At 41.0% G+C, this 20,801-nt stretch overlaps 1 protein-coding gene across 1 annotated transcript; it reads left to right on the forward strand.

Annotated features, from left to right (window-relative positions):
- The first annotated feature begins 4,213 nt into the window (after window positions 1-4,213).
- LOC134673630 (glycerol-3-phosphate acyltransferase-like) lies at window positions 4,214-20,129 on the forward strand. The gene is made up of 7 exons (XM_063531630.1): window positions 4,214-4,314; window positions 5,455-5,963; window positions 6,811-6,948; window positions 7,872-7,951; window positions 8,892-9,056; window positions 11,880-12,028; window positions 12,651-20,129. Exons 1-7 carry the CDS (start codon window positions 4,214-4,216, stop codon window positions 12,793-12,795), a joined length of 1,287 nt encoding a protein of 428 aa, XP_063387700.1. The 3' UTR covers window positions 12,796-20,129.
- The last annotated feature ends 672 nt before the right edge of the window (window positions 20,130-20,801 follow it).

The following is a 20,801-nucleotide window of genomic DNA, read 5'->3' on the forward strand; positions in this document are numbered from 1 at the left end:
CCACAGTAAAAGTTGCTCAGTATAATTCCAATTTCATTTTATTCCAATTCTTCAGTAAATTTCTTGCATTTTTTTCGACGACACTGTTTCTACTCTAGAGATTTTAGTGCACGCGCACGTGCACAACTACGCGCTCGCTGCGCACTATCCTTAATAGGATCGAGGTCGTGAGTTGTTTTAGATTTTAAACCTTATCTAAAGGAGATAGAGTTCAAAAGGTGGTAAATCTATTCCCCTTGCTTAATTATGGGTTAATATTCTTAACCAACCGTCCTTACGCGTTTTCTGTCAGGGTCACAGACAAGACATCCTCCAGACTGAGCATAGTAGCGCTACCCCCTCTGCCACAAATATACGGTAGTTTTACTCCATTTTCGAGTCAAGCGTCTTTGTGTGACGCCCGTGTCTTTGAACGGACCAATCACTGCACGGGACTCGCTCACCTCGTCCCCCTCACCCTTGTATTTTTGGCAGCATCGGTATCATGAAATAATTGGGTGCTTTCCTCTACTTCAAATAAATTATTTCACACTGTGCACGAAATAAAACAACAGACAATTATTAGAAAAACAATGATAGCAGTTACATATTTTTAACCACAATTTATATTTAATAAATCGGACTGAAATATTAAAAGTTGGTGAGTTGACCGTGACGTTATTATACACGTTTTCATATAAATTCTATATTAGCAAATCGTTTTGACAGTTCTAAAAAAGAAGCTGATTTGACTAGTAGGAAAGTAGCCAATTATTCTAAGCTCCGTCTAGAGGATTCCTAGTCTATGATTATGGGTTCCTCTTAACCAACCGTCCTTACGCGTTTTCTGTCAGGGTGTTACAGTTCAGCCATGTTTCAAAGTCTTGTTGATGAAGACAGACCGTATTTCCATGGGGCAGAGCGTGAGGGCACCGTCGGGCACGGGGTTCCGTACGTGGGTGAACGTTAGGGAGCTGTCGAAGATTTGCTCTGGTGCGGCGTCTACCATGTCTGATAGTTGGATCTGGAAAATTAATTATACGCGTTAGTACTTAGTACAGCATTTCCCAAACTAGGGGTCGCGACCCATTGGTGGGTCCCGAGCGAATATTAAGTGGAGCCTGAAACTACTAGGAAATCTAAGGGTCACCAATACTAATTTATACCCCCTTTTTAAGGCGTCTCGAGTTGGGCCCCAAAAAATATCAGTTTTGTTAGGTGGGTCAGAGCCCACTCAACTTTGAGAACCCTTGTATTAAGTAGTAGATTATTTTAGCAAAGTGAAATATTTCATGGAAATCTTATGGTTGAGGGAGGCGTGTTGGAACCAGAGCATCTTGATACCTCTTGATTACTTTACATCTTGATTCTCCCCCGGTATCTTATCGCACGTGGCTTTTAATAAGTCTAGCGCTCGTTGGTCGGGATCGGCCCGAGGCAACTTTTGTGAAACGCCTAACGATTCTATGTCGAAATGCCGTTTCATGAGCTCTAAAGCTTCGTCGTCCGCGGTTTTAGGCCGTGCATGCCCCACAAAATTTACCGCGGCGCGACGCGTTCGGTCTGGGCCGTGTAGAACCCATCCTAATCTGGTTAGACTCGCGACGGGAAGGTTAGGCGGGCCGTCTATGACTTGCCGAGAAATGATGAGGTGCCAGTTATCTTGACCTATCACGATAGTAGGTACGGCCGTAGGGTAACTTAACTCGTCCGCGATTTTCGACAAATGTTCGCACTTGTCTACTAAGTCACGTGGTACGCCTTGCGAACCTATACCTATATCGCCTATCGTGAGCACCTCCATTAACTCCAAATGTCGGCTACAAAAACCCCTAATCGCGACCTGTAGCGCGTACGAGTCTGGGTCTCTAACTACGCCGCCTATTCCTTCAATTTCTAACGTCTCTCCGCGTACGCGAGGCGCGATTTTATCGGCTGTCTCGTGCAGCATTAAAGTCATTGCCGCGCCTTCGTCTAATAGCGCGAGGGTTTGTACGGTACCTAAAGGTCCCGACACCTCCACAGGCATGACTTTGAGATACGTTTGCGGGAGTCTAATATTGTTTACAGATACGGCCGGCGTACTGTTACCGTTCGCGGGCGCGGCCGCGTTCAGTCCGTGTAACAGCTTACTGTGTCCGGCTTCGCACTGGTTTACACCGCACGCGACGTATTTACACTTAAACGGCCTACGGTGATTCACGTCTAAACATCTATAGCACAATCTAGCACCCTTCACTAAGTCCCAACGCTCAGATATCGTCGCGGCTAAAAACTTTGAGCACGCACTAACCTTGTGCTCGTTCCCGCTCTTACAAATGGCGCACGTAGTGCGAGAGACAGGGACGGACGATACCTGCTGTTTGGGTCTAGCTCCGGTTGACGCGGGTTTTTTTTTATTGTTATTATCTTCGCGTGACTTGACTTGTGCGACAGTATGTTTACTACGCGATCTACTCTCCGTTTCGCGTGGGTAATTTTCGTGGAAATCTGACTCCGAGTCCGTACTACAGTCGCGGGAGAACGCGGGGGCGCGGGACCTAGAGGGAGCTTTGCTCGACCGCCTAGGTTCGTGCTCAAAAGATACCGTGTTCACTACAGCTCGCGATCTAGTAGCCGGTCTGCGGTTTACGCGTTTGGCTGCAGTACTAATGTCGTTGAGAAACTCAGATAAAGCGGCTAGGCCGGGAGTTTCCGAATTAGTCTGCCTATATTTGGCCCATTCGTAACGCACTATCAAATTTAATTTGTCCACTATTTTGTTCACTAGTTCGGGCGCGTGCAAATATTTTTCCTGACGCAACGATTTTATAGTGGCGACGGCGTTCGCGATATGCGCGGCGAAAGAAGAGATATTAGCATTGTCTTCGGACAAACGCGGCATGCGTTTGATATTATGCAGTTCCGTAAGTACAATTTCTTCGGGGTCGCCGAATTGCCGTTCTAGCGCTTCCATAATTTCGTATGGATCCTGAACTGTGTACATGATCGATTTAACGGCCGTCCGGGCCTCGCCTTTAAGTGCGCGCCTAATTCTACTGACATTGTTAACGGCACTAAACATAGGCGACGTGTCCTCGAACTCCGCCCTAAACGATATCCATTCGGTTATATCGCCACCGAATGTGGGTAACTCTGGCGGCTTGTGATACATTGGCGCGTAGGTACCTTGCGGCACCTCTAAAAATCGCGGTGGCGGCTTGCTAACCCTATCGGTCGCGGCGCGCGGCGCGGTCTCTTTCGGCGGCGGGATTTTTACGTTTTCACTCGCGATTTCGCGCTGTAGCCTCGCTTGTTCTACCCAACTTCTAGTTCGTACCTCGGCCTCGGTCGCGATACTGCCGCCGTCAGACTGCGCCTTAGCTTGGGCAATCTGCAGCTTCGTTTTGGCGGTATCGGACTCTGCCTTGGCTACGAGTAGAGCGGCTTTACGAACTTCGAGCTCGGCTAAAAGCACGGTTAATTCACTATCGCGGTCCCTATTTGCCGATTCGCGGACAGACCTAACTGATTCGCGAACAGACGGCGCTCGCGGCGGCGGCGCAACAACGGGCGGCACTAAAGTATTCGACCTACTGCGAACTACCACTGTTTCATCATGACGCTCTTCTGAGTGTACCGACTCATTATCTCTCTCACCACTAGTTTTTCGGTTGTCGCTGGTGCCTTTGCTCCACGTATGGGTCTCGCCGGACGTAGTTTTGCCGGACGAGGGCGTGGGCGTGGGGACAGGCTGGTCCCGTCTGCGTGAGCGAAGTGATCTTCCGCTTTGTGACATCTTCTTCTTTCTTGATTTTTACGCACAAAACACAACACTTGACACACGCGGGGGGTCCCTAACTATATACAAATTTACCTGCCTAACGCCTATGCTCTGACGCTACAGAATGCAACGCCAGTGCCCCTAAGCGTGGATCCCTCGGTGCACTGAATCTCCCGCAATGGCTAAGTGCAGTGCCTAGAGCGTTCGAAAGCAGCGTGATGGTATCACCATGTGACACATGCAACTAAAGTTGCCAGGACGCGTGAGTGGAGGAAAACCTACAACACTGCACGGTCCGCCGGCAAGCCGGTAATGGTGGGTTATGGAAAGGTAGGTAGGTAAGGTCTGAGCCGAAGCGAACTTCGGAGGCTCAGCGCGTTCGTTTTTCTTTTTTCCTCTGAATCAAGTAAAGCTCTACTTAAAATTCAGCGCGTACGTGTTTCTTTCTTCATTCGGCAACGAAGGACCATAATGTCGAGCGTAGTTACTGTGGGGCTCGCAGATTCCGAAGTCAGGACACGTTCACGCAGGCTGGAACACGCTGGCTGGCTCGCTGGCTGCTGTTACCTCCGGTTACCGCACCATTACCGGGAATATGTAGGGTGTTCAATGAAAACACATTTGTAGGTTTAAAGAAAACTTTGGAGAGTGTTGGGAGGCTGGTGCCTCTGTTGATGCTTGTAGATGAGTGAGTGAGCTCCCAGGGTGGGCGCGTATATATAGGCGCGCTCAGCGCACCCCCACCGTAGGTACTCTAGGCCACGCCTACTCAAGGCGTGGGTGTTACGTGCAGAGTAAGTATTTTCTTTATTGAGCCAATCACAGTACAGTAAATATAATCATGTTACAAAATTAGGGAAAAAGAGGATATATTTAATTGGGGAACAATAAAGACTTATTATCTAACACGTGACATAATAAAACGTAAAAAATAGCCAAGTTGTACAATAAGTAATTATAAAAAATAAACACACAAAATAGATTAGTAACATATGGAACGCTTAAAACTAAACATGAATGATTATAAACTAGCTATACACGACAATCCTCGTTTTGAATAGTTGATACTTTGACCTTTTTAACGTACACAGCGCGTGAATCAATGGATATTCGTACTCTACGTAACAACCTGCTTTGTCTTCTAAATAAAGTAAAAGGTGAAATGTCAACCACATTTAATATACCTACTTACTATAATTTTACCATTATGATCTTAAAATAACGCAAATAAAACACCCGTGACTTGATCGTTCGACGTTCGAACAAAGATATAATTCAAATGAATATAATGTATCGATACGACGGAATGGCAGTCATATGGTTTTTAAAAAACTGAACAAGTGTGAGTCAGACTCGCCCACCGAGGGTTCCGTACTTTTTAGTATTGTTATAGCGGCAACAGAAATACACCATTTGTGAAAATTTCAACTGTCTAGCTATCACGGTTCATGAGATACAGCCTGGTGACCGACAGACGGACGGACAGACAGACAGACAGACGGACAGTGGAGTCTTATTAATAGGGTCCTGTTTTTATCGGTGCCGTTTGAGCCGGTGTAGCTTTATTTGACGTTCATAAGTGCATTGTAATATGCCTACTTGAATAAACTATTTTTTATCTTTATCTACCCTATGGCTATGGAACCCTAAAGAGGAGGCTTACAATTTGTCGGAATCTTTTTTCGTATATGTGCTGTAAAAAATACTTATAGCATTTATGCCATCTTCCAGGGTCTTCTGAAGTCCCTCCACCGCCTGAACGACCACTTCGGCAACATCTACATCAACCTTGGCGCCCCCCTCTCCGTCCGAGAGTTCCTCAACGCCCCCACAGAAAGCACCGAGCGCCTCAAACCTGTAGACTTACAGCAACTAACTCCCGCACAATTCGAAAATGTCCAAGACTTGGCCAATTATGTGATAACATTACAGCAGAAAAATACTGTAGTGACTATATCGAACTTACTAGCTTTAGTACTAATGCAGAGCTTAATGAAAAGCGAGGTATTAAGTATCTCACAAGTTTTAATAGAAGTTGAATGGATGGTAGGAGTGCTAAGGCAACTAGGCGCGTCGGTATTTGAGAATGATGTTAAGAGTAGCGTGGAAAGAGTACTGGTGGTTCATAGAAGCATGATGAGAGTGGACCAGCATAGTAGACTCAGGCTGGTGTCTAGTGAAATTATGGAGGTATCGGCGGATGTGCAGAAGAAAATGAAAGGTGGGTTGTTTTTTGGATATTTTGATTTCATTGGGCTGATTGATTTGGGTTTTAAAATAGTTGAGATTAGGTGCATTTTTAACCGACTTCAAAAAAAAGGAGATTCTTTAGATATCAAAATGAATAAAGTACGTATTGTTAACCGGCTCTATTTCACATTTATACGTATGGCGATATCGGAGTATTACTTTAAAGGGTCTAGCAGGCTAAGCGAACAAGAAGTGCCCCCAACGACGGATTTGGTCATTCTTTCAGGTGGTGTACTGGCAGGTCCTAAGAACTCCCTATGCTTAATATCAGTCCTCGATCTTCTTTTGTTTTCGAGTTATTCAGGATAATGTAAAATCATCAGTGTATCATTGAAAGTGTCATATTTTGTAAACCGTTCAAGTTAGATTAACCAAACAAAATTATATTTGACAACAATAAAATAGACTACAAAATGAATATGTTTAACATGCATCATGTCCTTATACTTCATTATAAAAAAAAAACATTTTATTTTTCTTCTCATTATTTTTTATACTATTCGCGGAGGTACACCTACAAAAAAAATATGCATGAGTAGCCACTAATACCCACTATGAATGAATGAATGAATAATATTTATTTCAGGACTAGTCCCATATTATGTTAGTAACAAGTTTTGTACATACTTAAATTTAGTGTTAGTGCAAAACAACATAAATAAAACTAAACTATATACGCATATAAAAATATTTGCATAAATCTTCGTGCGTCATGTAAAAAAAAAAACATTATCGAACAAGGATCTCGGAAACGGCTTAGATTAGTTTTCCCTACATTTCCTCGTAAAGCTTATATTTAATTATAATTTTCCATGCAGGCCACATAATAAAAGCGGAGACGATGGTGAACGCCGTGCCCATAATCCAGCTCCAACTGTACGTGAACCCTGTCCTACACTACCTCGTGCCGCCTGCCGTACTGTGCGTCATAGTTGCTAGGGGACCGACTAGTAGAGGTAATTTCACAGTGATAACCTTTGTTTCCATTCAGGCCACATAGTAAAAGCGGAGACGATGGTGAACGCCGTGCCCATAATCCAGCTCCAACTGTACGTGAACCCCGTCCTGCACTACCTCGTGCCGCCCGCCGTACTGTGCGTCATAGTTGCTAGGGGACCGACTAGTAGAGGTAATTTCACAGTGATAACCTTTGTTTCCATTCAGGCCACATAGTAAAAGCGGAGACGATGGTGAACGCCGTGCCCATAATCCAGCTCCAACTGTACGTGAACCCCGTCCTACACTACCTCGTGCCGCCCGCCGTACTGTGCGTCATAGTTGCTAGGGGACCGACTAGTAGAGGTAATTTCACAGTGATAACCTTTGTTTCCATTCAGGCCGCATAGTAAAAGCGAGGACGATGGTGAACGCCGTGCCCATAATCCAGCTCCAACTGTACGTGAACCCCGTCCTGCACTACCTCGTGCCACCCGCCGTACTGTGCGTCATAGTTGCTAGGGGACCGACTAGTAGAGGTAATTTCACAGTGATAACCTTTGTTTCCATTCAGGCCGCATAGTAAAAGCGAGGACGATGGTGAACGCCGTGCCCATAATCCAGCTCCAACTGTACGTGAACCCCGTCCTGCACTACCTCGTGCCACCCGCCGTACTGTGCGTCATAGTTGCTAGGGGACCAACAAGTAGAGGTAATTTGACAGTGATAACCTTTGCCTCTATAAGGGGCTCACGTGAGCCTAAAAAAACAATACAATCTGTGAAAAACAACAATGAAACCGGTAGAACAGCTGATTGCAAGGGAATTGTGAGAAGTAAATTCTTCGGTTTTGTAGGGAGTTTCCTTTCTGTACGGTAGTATTATTCTTTATTCTGTGATATCATATAAGTTATAAGGGTTAAAATGTCTTGTTATTTTACAGAGCAGTTGGTGGCAGACTACAACCGCATCAGAACGATGCTTAGACACGAATTCTTCCACCTCGAGAAGACTGAAGGCGCGGTAAGTTGAATTTAGTTATTACAAACAAATGGTGTCAATTTTCAAGCTACAATACTATGGACTACCTTAACTAGGCGTCAAAGGGTCCCCCCTAGATATATCGACCAGGGATGTTGCGGATGCAGATTTTTTGACATCCGCGGATGCGGATGCGGATATTTAAAGCCTCACATCCGCGGATGCGGATGTGGATGTCAACATTTGGTATGGTCTAATATTACATTTTTAGCATTTTTTATTTTAAAAAAAACGAAACGTTTAGTATTTGAGCAAGAATATAGGTGCGTTTTATTTAATAAACAGTAACTTGGCCGACTTTTCGGGATCTAGACGATTTCGTTACACATAATGACGAAATTACCTAGCACTTACGCCGCCGGCGCCGCCGCTTAATACGTTCCTGTTACCGACTTGGTCGACATCCGCATCATGCGGATGCTCCGCATCGATTTTATGCGGATGCGGATGCAGATGCGGATGTTGAAAATAATGCGGATGTTCCGCGAATGCGGATGCGGATGCGAATATCCGCAACATCCCTGATATCGACGCGCATTCGGTAAAAGCCGGAAAATGAAAAAGCTTTATGTCCGCGCAATAAGAGCGAAAAAGCTCCCGACGCGTCGACCGAGCCGAGCCGAACTACGACTTTTTCGCTCTTATTGCGCAGACATGAAGCTTTTTCCTATCGGATATTGCCGATTCCGCGTTAACATATGTGGGGGAACCCTTAGTATTCGTTTGTCCGCTTTAAAATTATAGTTTTTAGTGAAATGATTAATTACCACTAAACTGGTGTATTCCCGTTTGACCTCGCCGGGCACAGGTAGGAATAGGCGTAGGTAAGGCGTCGGTCACGTATGGGGCCGGGACACATAGGAATACACCCATAAACTGTCCATCTTGCGTCAGTCACTTAACCAGTTCGCTCTAATTCCAGACATTCTCGCAAGCTCTAGAATACTGCCTGCAAAATGGAGTACTAGCGACAGAAGACAACCTTACCTTCACACCAGGCTCGGACGCAAAATTGTCGTATTTGCTCAAATGGGCTATTTGGCCTGCCCTCTCCACACTGCTCATCTGTGCTGATGTCATGGCACAGGTAACGCCATATATTTATATTGTATCTTCGAACGATTTGAATCGAATCATCACACCGATCTTTATCGCATAGCTAACAATAAAGTATGTTTCTCTTACTCCGCATTGAATTTCAGTTCTATTCAATGTTGTTTATTTCACACATAATACGTTTACACAGCCATAAGTATTGTAGAACGTTGTACGATACATGTGCGAATAGGTAATTAATTCGCAACTCGTAGAATATTTAAGTCAAGATTAAGGTGGTGTCAAAACCATCAAGATCAAATTAAAATGGACAAACTTGCATTACATCACTCAAGGAATGACTTTCGGAGTTTCTGGAAAACGACTAATAAATTAAACCCTGCGCCTGGCTTGCCTGTGAGCATGAATGGTGTGACCGACCCTGTAGAAATAGCTACTTTATTTAAAAACCATTTTGCGGTGAAGTCACCACTCGGACCGTCCACGTCGATGCTTGACACTGAGATTAAATCTGATGACCCAGTTCTCGAAATTTCGGCTAAAGATGTGGCACAAGTGCTCAAACAGATGTCTAGAGGAAAGTCACCCGGTCACGATGGTCTCAGTGTTGAGCATCTTCGTTACGCCGGGCCGCATTTGCCCAGAGTGCTTGCAATGTTTTATTCGCTATGTCTCCGCCACTCATATTTGCCTATGGAATTAATGAGAACTATTGTAGTGCCTATAGTAAAGAGTAAGGTGGGGGATATATCGGATAAGAGTAACTATAGGCCTATTTCCTTAGCGACTATTCTGGCTAAGGTTCTTGACGGCTTGCTTAATGTTCAGTTGGATAAATATCTGACAGTCCATGACAATCAGTTTGGGTTCAAACCCGGATTGTCTACTGAGTCCGCCATACTGAGCCTTAAGCATGTCGTTAGGTACTATACCACACGGAAAACACCTGTTTACGCCTTATTCCTCGACTTATCTAAGGCTTTTGACTTAGTAAGTTATGATCTGTTATGGAAAAAGCTTGGAGAGTCTAACGTGCCTGTTAGAGTAATGAATATTTTTAAATATTGGTATAATAACCAAATAAATAATGTTCGGTGGGCCGATAAGCTCTCCGAGCCTTACAGGTTACAGTGTGGGGTCAGACAGGGTGGGTTGACTTCACCGAAGTTGTTCAATGTATATGTGAACGCGCTGATCGTCGCGCTCAGCAGCCAACATGTCGGCTGCCACATAGATGGCGTGTGTGTTAATAACCTAAGCTACGCGGACGACATGGCGCTGCTGAGCGCGTCGGTCTGCGGGTTAAGGAGACTGCTTCGGATATGTGAAGACTATGCATCTACTCACGGTTTGATATATAACTCTAAAAAGAGTGAAGTAATGGTTTTCAGGTCTGGAACTCGTTTACCAGAAAATGTGCCTCCAATTAGGTTGAATGGGGTCGAACTTAGCCATGTAAGGCAATTTAAATACCTAGGTCACCTGCTCACGGACAATTTGATGGATGACGCTGACATCGAGAGGGAGCGTAGGGCGCTGGCAGTCAGGGCGAATATGCTAGCTCGTAGATTTGTGCGATGCACGAGAGAGGTCAAAGTGACTCTTTTCCGAGCTTACTGTACCTCATTGTATACGTGCACTCTATGGGCTCATCACACACGCAAATCTCTCAGCGCCCTACGCGTCCAATATAATGATGCGTTCAGGGTGATGTTGGGGTTGCCGCGCCACTGCAGTGCATCGGGCATGTTCGCGGAGGCGCGCACCGCGTGCTTCTTCACCACTCTGCGCAGGCGGTGCGCGTCCTTGCTCTGCAGAGTGCGTGCTAGCCCCAACACCATCTTGGACATGATCTCCAGCAGGTTTGATTGCCCTTACATGAACCACTGCATGTCAATACATGTAAATAGTAATGTAAAGTAAGGTTATGTATATAGTATTATTAGGTAGTATTATATTTTTTATTTTATTTTGGATTTTATTAGTAACATGTTATTTATGAATTCATCTGACTGTGCCTAATTTGAAATTCTTGACATTTTTATTATTTTTATTATTTTGACTTTTTATATTTTAATTTATTTGACAACGATTTTACAATATTTTAATGAATTTATTCTAATTTAAGTAACTTATTATTTTTAACTGAACAATTTTATATTTTAAATGTGATTTCGTTATTTTATTTTTATAAATGTCAGGAATGTTCAAATATTTCAAAATTTTTATTGTTTATTATTTTATTGTTAATCCTATGGAAATTGTAATTTAATCCTATGTAATTTGTAATGCGATGTGTTGGACCTATGATGTCTTAAATAAACGGATTTATTATTATTATTATATAACCAAATCACTTACACGGTAAATACAAAATAGGTACATTTTGTCGACATTTCATATTTCGTTTTAATTCCATAGGTATTTAGTTTCCTATAGATATTATAACCAGTTGACATGAAGGTTGCGCTTTGCTCCTACAATAATACATACATACATATAGTCACGCCTATTTCCCGGAGGGGTAGGCAGATACCACGGATTTCCGCTTGCTTCGATCCTGACATACCTCTTTCGCTTCCTTCACTTTCATAACATTTCTCATACACCGGCTTGCGTGGGCGTGTGCGTGCACTAAAATGTTGGAGCCTCACACGCACACGTCACGCAAGCGGTGTGCCATCTTTCATAAGGATCTGTATACTACAACGCCGCACGCGCACGTGCACGTTACACATACGCAGCCGATGTGCACAGGCCAGAGCACCCTAAGGTGCTCTTGGCCTGGCCTTTCTTCAGGATTACCTGATCTGATCAGAGAAATAATTAATATTAAAATGATAATATGTTTCAGCAAACGAGCTGTACACACAAGCAGGCGCTGACACTGGTGCAGGCGGCGGCGGAGGCGGGGCGGCGGCACCCCTACTGCCTCAGCCTCGACGCCGGCGCCTGCTGCTGCGGCGGCCTGCTGCTGGCCGGGGCCTTAGTGCGGGACAAGAGGTCAGTCCTACTAACGCCGAGGACACAAAACAAAACAAGCTCGACGCTAACACCGACAGTATTATTGGTTAAAATTAATGTAGGGTAATTGCGTCAGTTTACCGTCCAGTGTCAGACATCAACATCAAACATCAACATTTATTCAGCAAATAGACACTTTTACACGTCAACATTGAATTTACATAAAAGCAAAAATAATAACATCAACAATTTTATAAAATAAAACTAACAATTCAATCTAACGTATTACAATTACTAAGAGATGTATATGGTCTCTTAATGTCGAATTACATACAAAATACAGATAAAAAAAACACACAAAAAAATCTATAATATTTAGAGGTGTAAATGTCTCAATGGTGTCAGAACTATAAGATTATATAGTTTATCAAGTTATCCTTAGAGATGTATAGGGTCTCCAAGAGTCAATATCCTGTATAATTAATACATTCATTAAGAGAAAAGAAACATACGAGAGCAGAATGAGGCGACTCACTGTAATTAATTAATAAAAATTAAGTTACTAAGTATAATAGCTCGTGTTAGCTTAAACAGACCAGTCCACTTAGACGAAATTGGACAGGTGGTATACCATCCTAAGACTTGAACGTTTTCCTTGCAGTGCCACGGAACAAACCTACACCGTGTCACCAGCCGTATTGTCCGAATGCCGCCGCCTCGTCAGCTCCGTACTGCCCGAGTTCGAGGTCGACTTCACCGCCACCAACCCCGTCATCTTGGACCAGAAACTCGCAGCTAGACTATAGATTGACTTCATAGTTCAGTCATTATAGATTTTGACCCGTGAATAATTAGTTCTTGGAATTTTTTTCGTAGGTCCATCGGGGGGGTCACTGGGAGTGTAATTCTAAAGTAAATTCATAAAGTAGACTGAATCAGGCTCCTGCGTATATTCGAAAAACGGTTTTTCTTGAATAACTCGGCCATTTTTGATTTTACAGTAAAACCGTGTGGACAAAAATGTTAGGAAATTTGATTCTCTACAAGTTTGGTCCTCACAATTTTTCTTCTAGTTTCGATATTTTGGAAATTCAATTTGAAAAAAGCGACAAACTCAAAACATTTTCATCACCTCGTTTATTTTCAACTTTACGGCATAAATGAAGAGGACTAAACTTGTAGAGAATCAAATTTTGAATTTGTCGCTTTTTTTTTAATTTAATTTAATAATTTAATTTCCATTTTCATTTAATTATTCATGGCTAGGATCGGTTTTTTGGATATAATGACTGAACTATAAATAAATAAAATAAATAAATAAATCAAATGGGAGTAACTTGCCAAAGACAGAGTCAAGTGGCGCAAACTAGTATATGACGGGCGTAAAATTCACGACGACGCTTGGTTTAAGGCACTCGCAAGTAAGCGAGCCAAGCGTCATTAGCCCGACACCTGCTCGCCACGGGCACATTACACCTGCCAGGCTTGTGGTCGTGTTTGCCGCTCCCGTATTGGCTTACACAGCCACGAAAAACGTTGTCTCCCTACACACTGCTGGTGTAGTCTGTAATAGACTCGAAGGCCAATGACAATAGGTCGGTGGCAAACTACAGTTCGCCTTGTAAGTGGTTACCTCCTTCGTTGAAGAACTGTTATACATATGTACAGTCAGCAGCAGAAGTTGCTATGCGGGCGACGTGTTCAAAATTACCTTGACACGCTCTGATTCCGTAATAATAACGTCGCGTCAAGATCATTTTGAACACCTGGCCCGCTTAGCAACTTTTGCTGCTGACTGTACTATCTGTTGTAAGGGGTCGTCCATTAGTTACATCCCACAAAATTTCGATTTTTTAGACCCCCTCCCCCCTTGTCACACTTATTCATCTCCCCCTGTTGCTGTGACGTAATATGTGGATGAACCCTAAGCGTGTTTGCTTGTCCTGAGTACAAGTCAACTAATAGACATGAAGTGATAGTAATGTAAACCTTTCGTATATGTCTGATTGGCCTAAAATCGTAGGTTCACACCTCGATCGTGTCATATAGATTAGAAAATACCTTTCTCGAAAGATTAAATAACCGAAAAATTAGGTCAAATTCCTTATAAAATATAGACGAAAGATTAAACAACCACAATGCATGCAAATGTATGATGCCATAACTGAGCTACATATATAGTGCAGTGTAGCGGTATAAACATTAAGGGCCACTTGCACCATCCCACTAACCCGGGGTTAAGCGGTTAAACCGTTAACATTGTACTGGTACATATTAACTCACATTGTAGACGGATCTAACGCGAATTTTATTCAATTACCTAGCTGGGACATCAGTCAGCGGCCACCACGACCAGTGAAACCTATGTCGAAACGTCGGTAAATCAAGGTAATTGAATAAAATTCGCGTTAGACCTGTCTACAATGTGAGTTAATATGTGTTCAAAACGCGAAAGTTTAAAATATTATATTGTACTGGTAACTATGGTAAGTCCAGGTTTAACCAGTTAACCCGGGGTTAGTGGAATGGTGCAAGTGGCGGTAAGTACCATTTATTATTAGACCTATTATATGTGGGCGGTAATTGCTAGGGTTTTATTTATTCATAGGAAAAAAGTACAAGAATTCAGTTAATGAAACAATTCATTCCTCAATGTAAGAGCATTGAAAAAACTGCTCACAATTTTGATACCAGTAAAATCTACTTTGGGGGCAAAATGGGCCCATAATAGTAATGACTCTATAAGTGCGACCACACCGCTGCTCAAAATACGCTGACGGTGCGGAATCGCTTTGACATGCCGTGAACTTTAAAATTTTACTAGGAGGGCATGCGATAAAATCGTGACATTTACGACGCGTCCCTGCGATCTCGGCACCGTTGGCGTGTTTTATAGTTCGTTTTTTTAGCATTAGAAATAAGGTAAACAATGCGTGATGCGTCTTTTAATTGAAAAAACACATTTTAAAAATAATTTACGGCAAATATGTAACAATTATGAATCTAATACGATCATTTATATTCTACTTTCATAAGTAATAGTTATTGATTTTTAAAAAGCGTTTTTCAATTAAAAGACATGTCAAGATCGCTTACCTTCTTTGAAGTTCTTTCTAATGCCAAATGCTAAAAAAAAATCTAATGCTATAAGCAGTGGTGTGGTGACCAATGTGACCATGCGATAAAAACGGTACTGTAAAACCTCCCAAAATTAAGTATCAATACCAATGCTCCTTTTGGTTTATTCCGAGTTTTCTCTTCCATTTATAAACATACCTTGCCTTAGAACTAGGTACAAAAAATACAGTAAAAACACACCTGAACCAAAAAAAAACCGTTAATTATAATAATTATGGACCATAGTTGGGAGCAAAGAGTAAAGTAAGTATATAGCTTTGGACTATAATTGGGAGGTTTTATGATACGACGGTGCCTCACTGCGATTCCGTCCCGTCACCGTTTTTAAGCAGCGGTGTGGTCCACCTTAATTTTCGGGAAAAGAGACAATTTTTTTTTTGTGTATGACCCAGTGCGCATTTTTATAAATGCTTTTTGTAGAGTATAGAGGTAACTATTGTTTTTTTTCTGATGTAAAGTGAGAAATATTCGCTCCAAAGTTAAGGCTTGTAACGAAAATATTGGTGATATTTTTTAAGTAATAGCTTTAAACGTCATTATAAAAGTTGCCGTATTAGGTATATTTATGGACAAAGTATTGTGAATTATTTGTGATGTACCTACCTAGTTATTATTAGTATGTACAAGTTTTATATTTAACTAACAGGGCGACTCATCAAACTTTACGTGAATAACTTATAGTGCGCGCCCTCGATAATTATCTACAATTTCTTTTCGGACTACATATAGACCAGTCAAATCTTACAAAAAAATCTCCTAAAAAAACAATGCGTGATGTAGTTCTGTATTTTTTATATAATGTTTGGAGTCCTTGGAGGAATGTGAGACTATGTTTTGCAAGCAAAAAAAAGCTGTGCTCTCTGTGTAATTTGCGAAAAACTGCAAAAATTTCAGACTTTTTTCAGAATTTACAGATTTATTGTAAAACTATGGGTTTTTGTTCAAAACTTGCTATGTAATGTTGAAAGTATATTAAATTTGGAACAATTTAGGCCTATAAACAGCGCCGTATGTGAAATAGTTCTTGAAATATGGGACTTTAAAAAAAGGGTATTTTTTTCCTTGGAATGAAATTACAAGTTTTTCCTATATTTTAAGACAAATATCGGCACAACCGCTCATGCTATGATATATATTGCAATGAATAAAGTTATAGCAAATTTAATTACCTTTCATTTAAGTGCTAGAAAAAGTCAGTAAGTCTTACAGTACTGAAGTTATCGTAAAAAAATGAAATTGCTATAATGGGGAAGGCAACTGATGTATTGTTTAAGGCATTGTCAAAATCCCTTCAAAAGGCAGTACCATCGTCGAGAACGCAATATACGATTATCTTTTACCGGTTTTCCCCGATAGCAGTCGAGCGACGTCGGAGATCAACCATTTTTAAAATTCACCCCTCTCTTAAGCACTTCAATTCAGTAATGAAATCAAGACACAATCTGTAGTTTGGCTTGTTTCTCGGCTCCATTTTTTGCTTGTAGCCATAGATCCCACGATGCCGATTCCGATTTAACAATTTGTTATGATTTTGAACTTATTTCATACGACCGACCTTGACGGTAATAATTATAGTTCACGGCAATTGGCGTGGTGTTGGATAAACACACTGAAAGTCATGTCACTAGTATCTAGCTCGCGCTCGCTTATTGGTGCTCTTGAGTGAACTCTGAGTCGTGGTAATACAAGATCACGATAATATCCTAACCGTAACATAATGATTCATCAGAATCAGCTACCATTACCTACTCTAGGTAAACGTTTAGTTATAGGGCATGTATGTGACTCAGTCTTGTCATGAAACCAGTATATCAAAACTTCTTCAATGGTTTACCGAATTTACACAATAAATTACAAATTCATTTCCAATGGTTGTTAAGTCTGAAATGAATGTGGTGCTACTGCTCAGAGAGTTGTCAATCCACGGGTTGTAACTAGCAATACCTCTTTCACTAGTAGTATTTAGTGTATAAAATAAATGTATTTATAGTAAAAAATAAAAATAATTGGAAAGTAAATGGGTCAATTTATCAATAGAAAACAAGTAATTGTGTGGTTTTATGAAACCACGATACAAGTGAAACTTTTTTCGGATTGTAGATATAGGCATTTAACTAAAAATATTCGGAAATTTATCGGATTTAGGGTGTTCAAAACGGGTTTTTTAATCTTAACTTAATTAATATTCTCTTTAATTATCTTATAAAAGCTCGCCCAACGCCAATCACGCCAGTTACTCAACATGATGCTGTAGTTCATTATTAATATCGCTTATACGAGTCAAGGGCTAAAGAAACCGGTATGTAAGCTTACCGATATGAAACAAATGTATGCGATCCGCCCGGCTTGGCACATCATGTTAACACACACTTATCTATACTTTCCTACGTGTTTCGTTCAGTTCTTTTTCTATAAACGATTTGGTTTGTCAGTTTATACACCTATCTAGTAAATACTAGTAGTAACAGGATATTGCCAGTTAAGACCCGTGGATTATAACACAAACGTATACCTAGAGTGGGTAATGGTAACTGATTCTGATGTATCAATTTGTTATGGTTAGGATTTTATCGTGATCTTGTATTACCATTACCACGACTCAGAGTACACTCAAGAGCACCAATAAGCGAGCGCAAGCTAGATACTAATGACATGACTTCCAGTAATTTCAGTGTGTTTCACCAACACCACGCCGATTACCGTGAACTATTGTCAAGGTCGGTCATATTAAAACAAGTTCAAAACCATAACAAATTTTAAAATCAGAATTGGCATCATGAAATCCACGGCTACAACCAAAAAGTGGGGCCCAGAAACAAGCCAAGCTACAGATTGTGTCTTGATTTCATTACTGAATGAATGAAGTGCTTAAGAGGTGAGTGGCGTGAGTGCATTTTAAAAATGGTTGATCTCCGACGTCGCTCGACTGCTATCGGGGAAAACCGGTAAAAGATAATCGTAGATTGCGTTCTCGACAATGGTACTGCCTTTTGAAGGGATTTTGACAATGCCTTAAACAATACATCAGTTGCCTTCCCCATTATAGCAATTTCATTTTTTTACGATAACTTCAGTACTGTAAGACTTACTGACATTTTCTAGCACTTAAATGAAAGGTAATTAAATTTGCTATAACTTTATTCATTGCAATATATATCATAGCATGAGCGGTTGTGCCGATATTTGTCTTAAAATATAGGAAAAACTTGTAATTTCATTCCAAGGAAAAAAATACCCTTTTTTAAAGCCCCATATCTCAAGAACTGTTTGACATACGGCGCTGTTTGTGGGCTTAAATTGTTCCAAATTTAATATTCTTTCAACATTACATAGCAAGTTTTGACCAAAAACCCATAGTTTTATGATGAAACTGTAAAATCTGAAAAAAGTCCGAAATTTTTGCAGTTTTTCGCAAATTACGCAGAGAGCACAACTTTTTTTTGCTTGCAAAACATAGTCTCACATTCCTCTAAGGACTATAAACAATATACAAAAAATACAGAACTACATCACGCATTATTTTTTATTGTAAGATTTGACCGGTGTAATATATATATGTAAATATATTTTCAATATTCTGATTTAAATAATGATAATGACAAATTTTTGATCGCCCTGTAACGTGACAATTGAAAATTGATATTTTGTAGGATTTAGTTTGTCCTACCACCTTTTGACCGCCACCGCGCGTACTATTTAAAATGTATACTTGGTCAAGCAGATCTTGTCAGTAGAAAAAGGCGGCAAATTTGAAAAATGTAGGCGCGAAGGGATATCGTCTCATAGAAAATTTGAATTTCGCGCCTTTTTCTACTGACAAGATTTGCTTGACCGTCTATACCTTACTTCATTTCAATAAAGTTTACTATACAGGGTTACTTTTTTACCAGTACAATAAATCAACATACGTAATTGTTGCCAAAAATAAAAAATACCAGCATTCTTTGTTACTACTATTTGGGAACAAAAAATCAAAAATACCAATGCCCGAACTTATCCGCTAAAGTACTAGAAAATGTGGATGCCTTACGCATCAATTAGCAAACGCACGAACTGGCAACTGTTTGTTTACGTCATCGCGCGCGATTTCATACCGTTGACACCTTGTAATTAGTGCAACCAGAAGTTACTAAATTGGTGAAGGATAAATTAATTGATGCGAAATAAAAAAAAAAAATTTATTTGTGCAATGTGATCTATTATTGATACCAATGATGTGGTAAAATTTATTGTACCGGTAAAAAAGTAACCCTGTATATTGCGATAATTTATAGGCACTGGAAAGGAATTTATTTTCAGTATCATTTCGTACCTTGTCAGTGACAATTAGAGATGCACCGAATATCCGGTTACAATCGGGTATCCGGCCTATCCGGTCATTATTTTACCTGTGAAATATCATTAGTGACCTACTATCCGGCCGGATACCGGATAGTAACATTGCTTGATTCGGAGTAAACAAATTGGATTTAAGAAACAGACACATTCATTATCGTTTACACTTGTTTATTATTTTAAAACAATTTCATCATTCCACTGACCTGCACGCGCACTCATTTCGAACCTAGAAATGAGTCCGCGCGAACGTTTACTAGGAAACGGGTCAAACCTGCAGAATGCGCACCTGAAAAACCGAAATGTATGTATAGTTCCTCTGGGCGAATATTCGGCCAAACGACTAACCGTTGCATCTCTAGTGACAAGGTACGAAATGTTACTGAAATTAAATTCCGTGTGTACTATAATTAAGTTGTGGCGGTCAACATTTTATTTAATAAATATAAATCAGTATTTTGTGATAAATTGATGCCAGATTATGCATAATTGTAATAGAAACGATAATGTTCTCACGGACAAATATTATAGATTTGATTTGTTACCAACATAGTGCTTCGTCACTGTGACAACTTGCCTAGTCATACATGCCTGTATTTATCGGTTTATGTTGTTTTTAAATATAACGGTGTTGATAATTTATAATTTAATTAAACTTTTCTCAAGCAATTTGTGAGATTTTTATTTTTCAACCTAAGTTTGGTCAATATATCATCTAACCATATGTTTGGTAATTGGTGCGGCCTGCAAAAGTGAAAGTCGTGGAATAACAGTAGTAAATGCTCTAAGGTTGTAGTGCATAATTATTTTCCATCGTATTTTCACGGAAACGTACGAGCGTGTCTTGCTATGTCAGTCAGTCTCGGTAAAAAAAAACTAAGGTTGACTGAAGTAGCATGACAAATACGAATGCTTCCGATGGAAAATAATTATGCACTATATCTTTAAGGGCCCCCCCACATCTGGCGTCTTTCGAGCGTCGGCGTCTGTCGGCGTCGGTCCAGCGCTATGGAAAAGGACGTCGCTGCGCAGTTGCGTCGACGTTGCGTCGACGTCGGCCATAGAATTGTAGACGCCGACGCTCGAAAGACGCCAGATGTGGGGGGGGCCTAATGGTATTAGGGTACTAATAAGCCCTTGGAGTCTGGGTTGGTCGGGCCTCAATTTGCCAACCAAAAACGACCTTGAGGTATTATATCTAGATCCTAATTTTAATTGTGAAACTCAAGGGGTTAGTTAAAGCTTTCAAAAATGTAAGTAAGTACTTGGTGTGCCAATAAAACAAAATAATAATTTTACATTTTATATTTACATGAACAAAGATAATTGATTGAAATAT

This window comes from Cydia fagiglandana, chromosome 18 (genome assembly GCF_963556715.1).
Source record: "Cydia fagiglandana chromosome 18, ilCydFagi1.1, whole genome shotgun sequence".
NCBI lineage: Eukaryota > Metazoa > Arthropoda > Insecta > Lepidoptera > Tortricidae > Cydia > Cydia fagiglandana.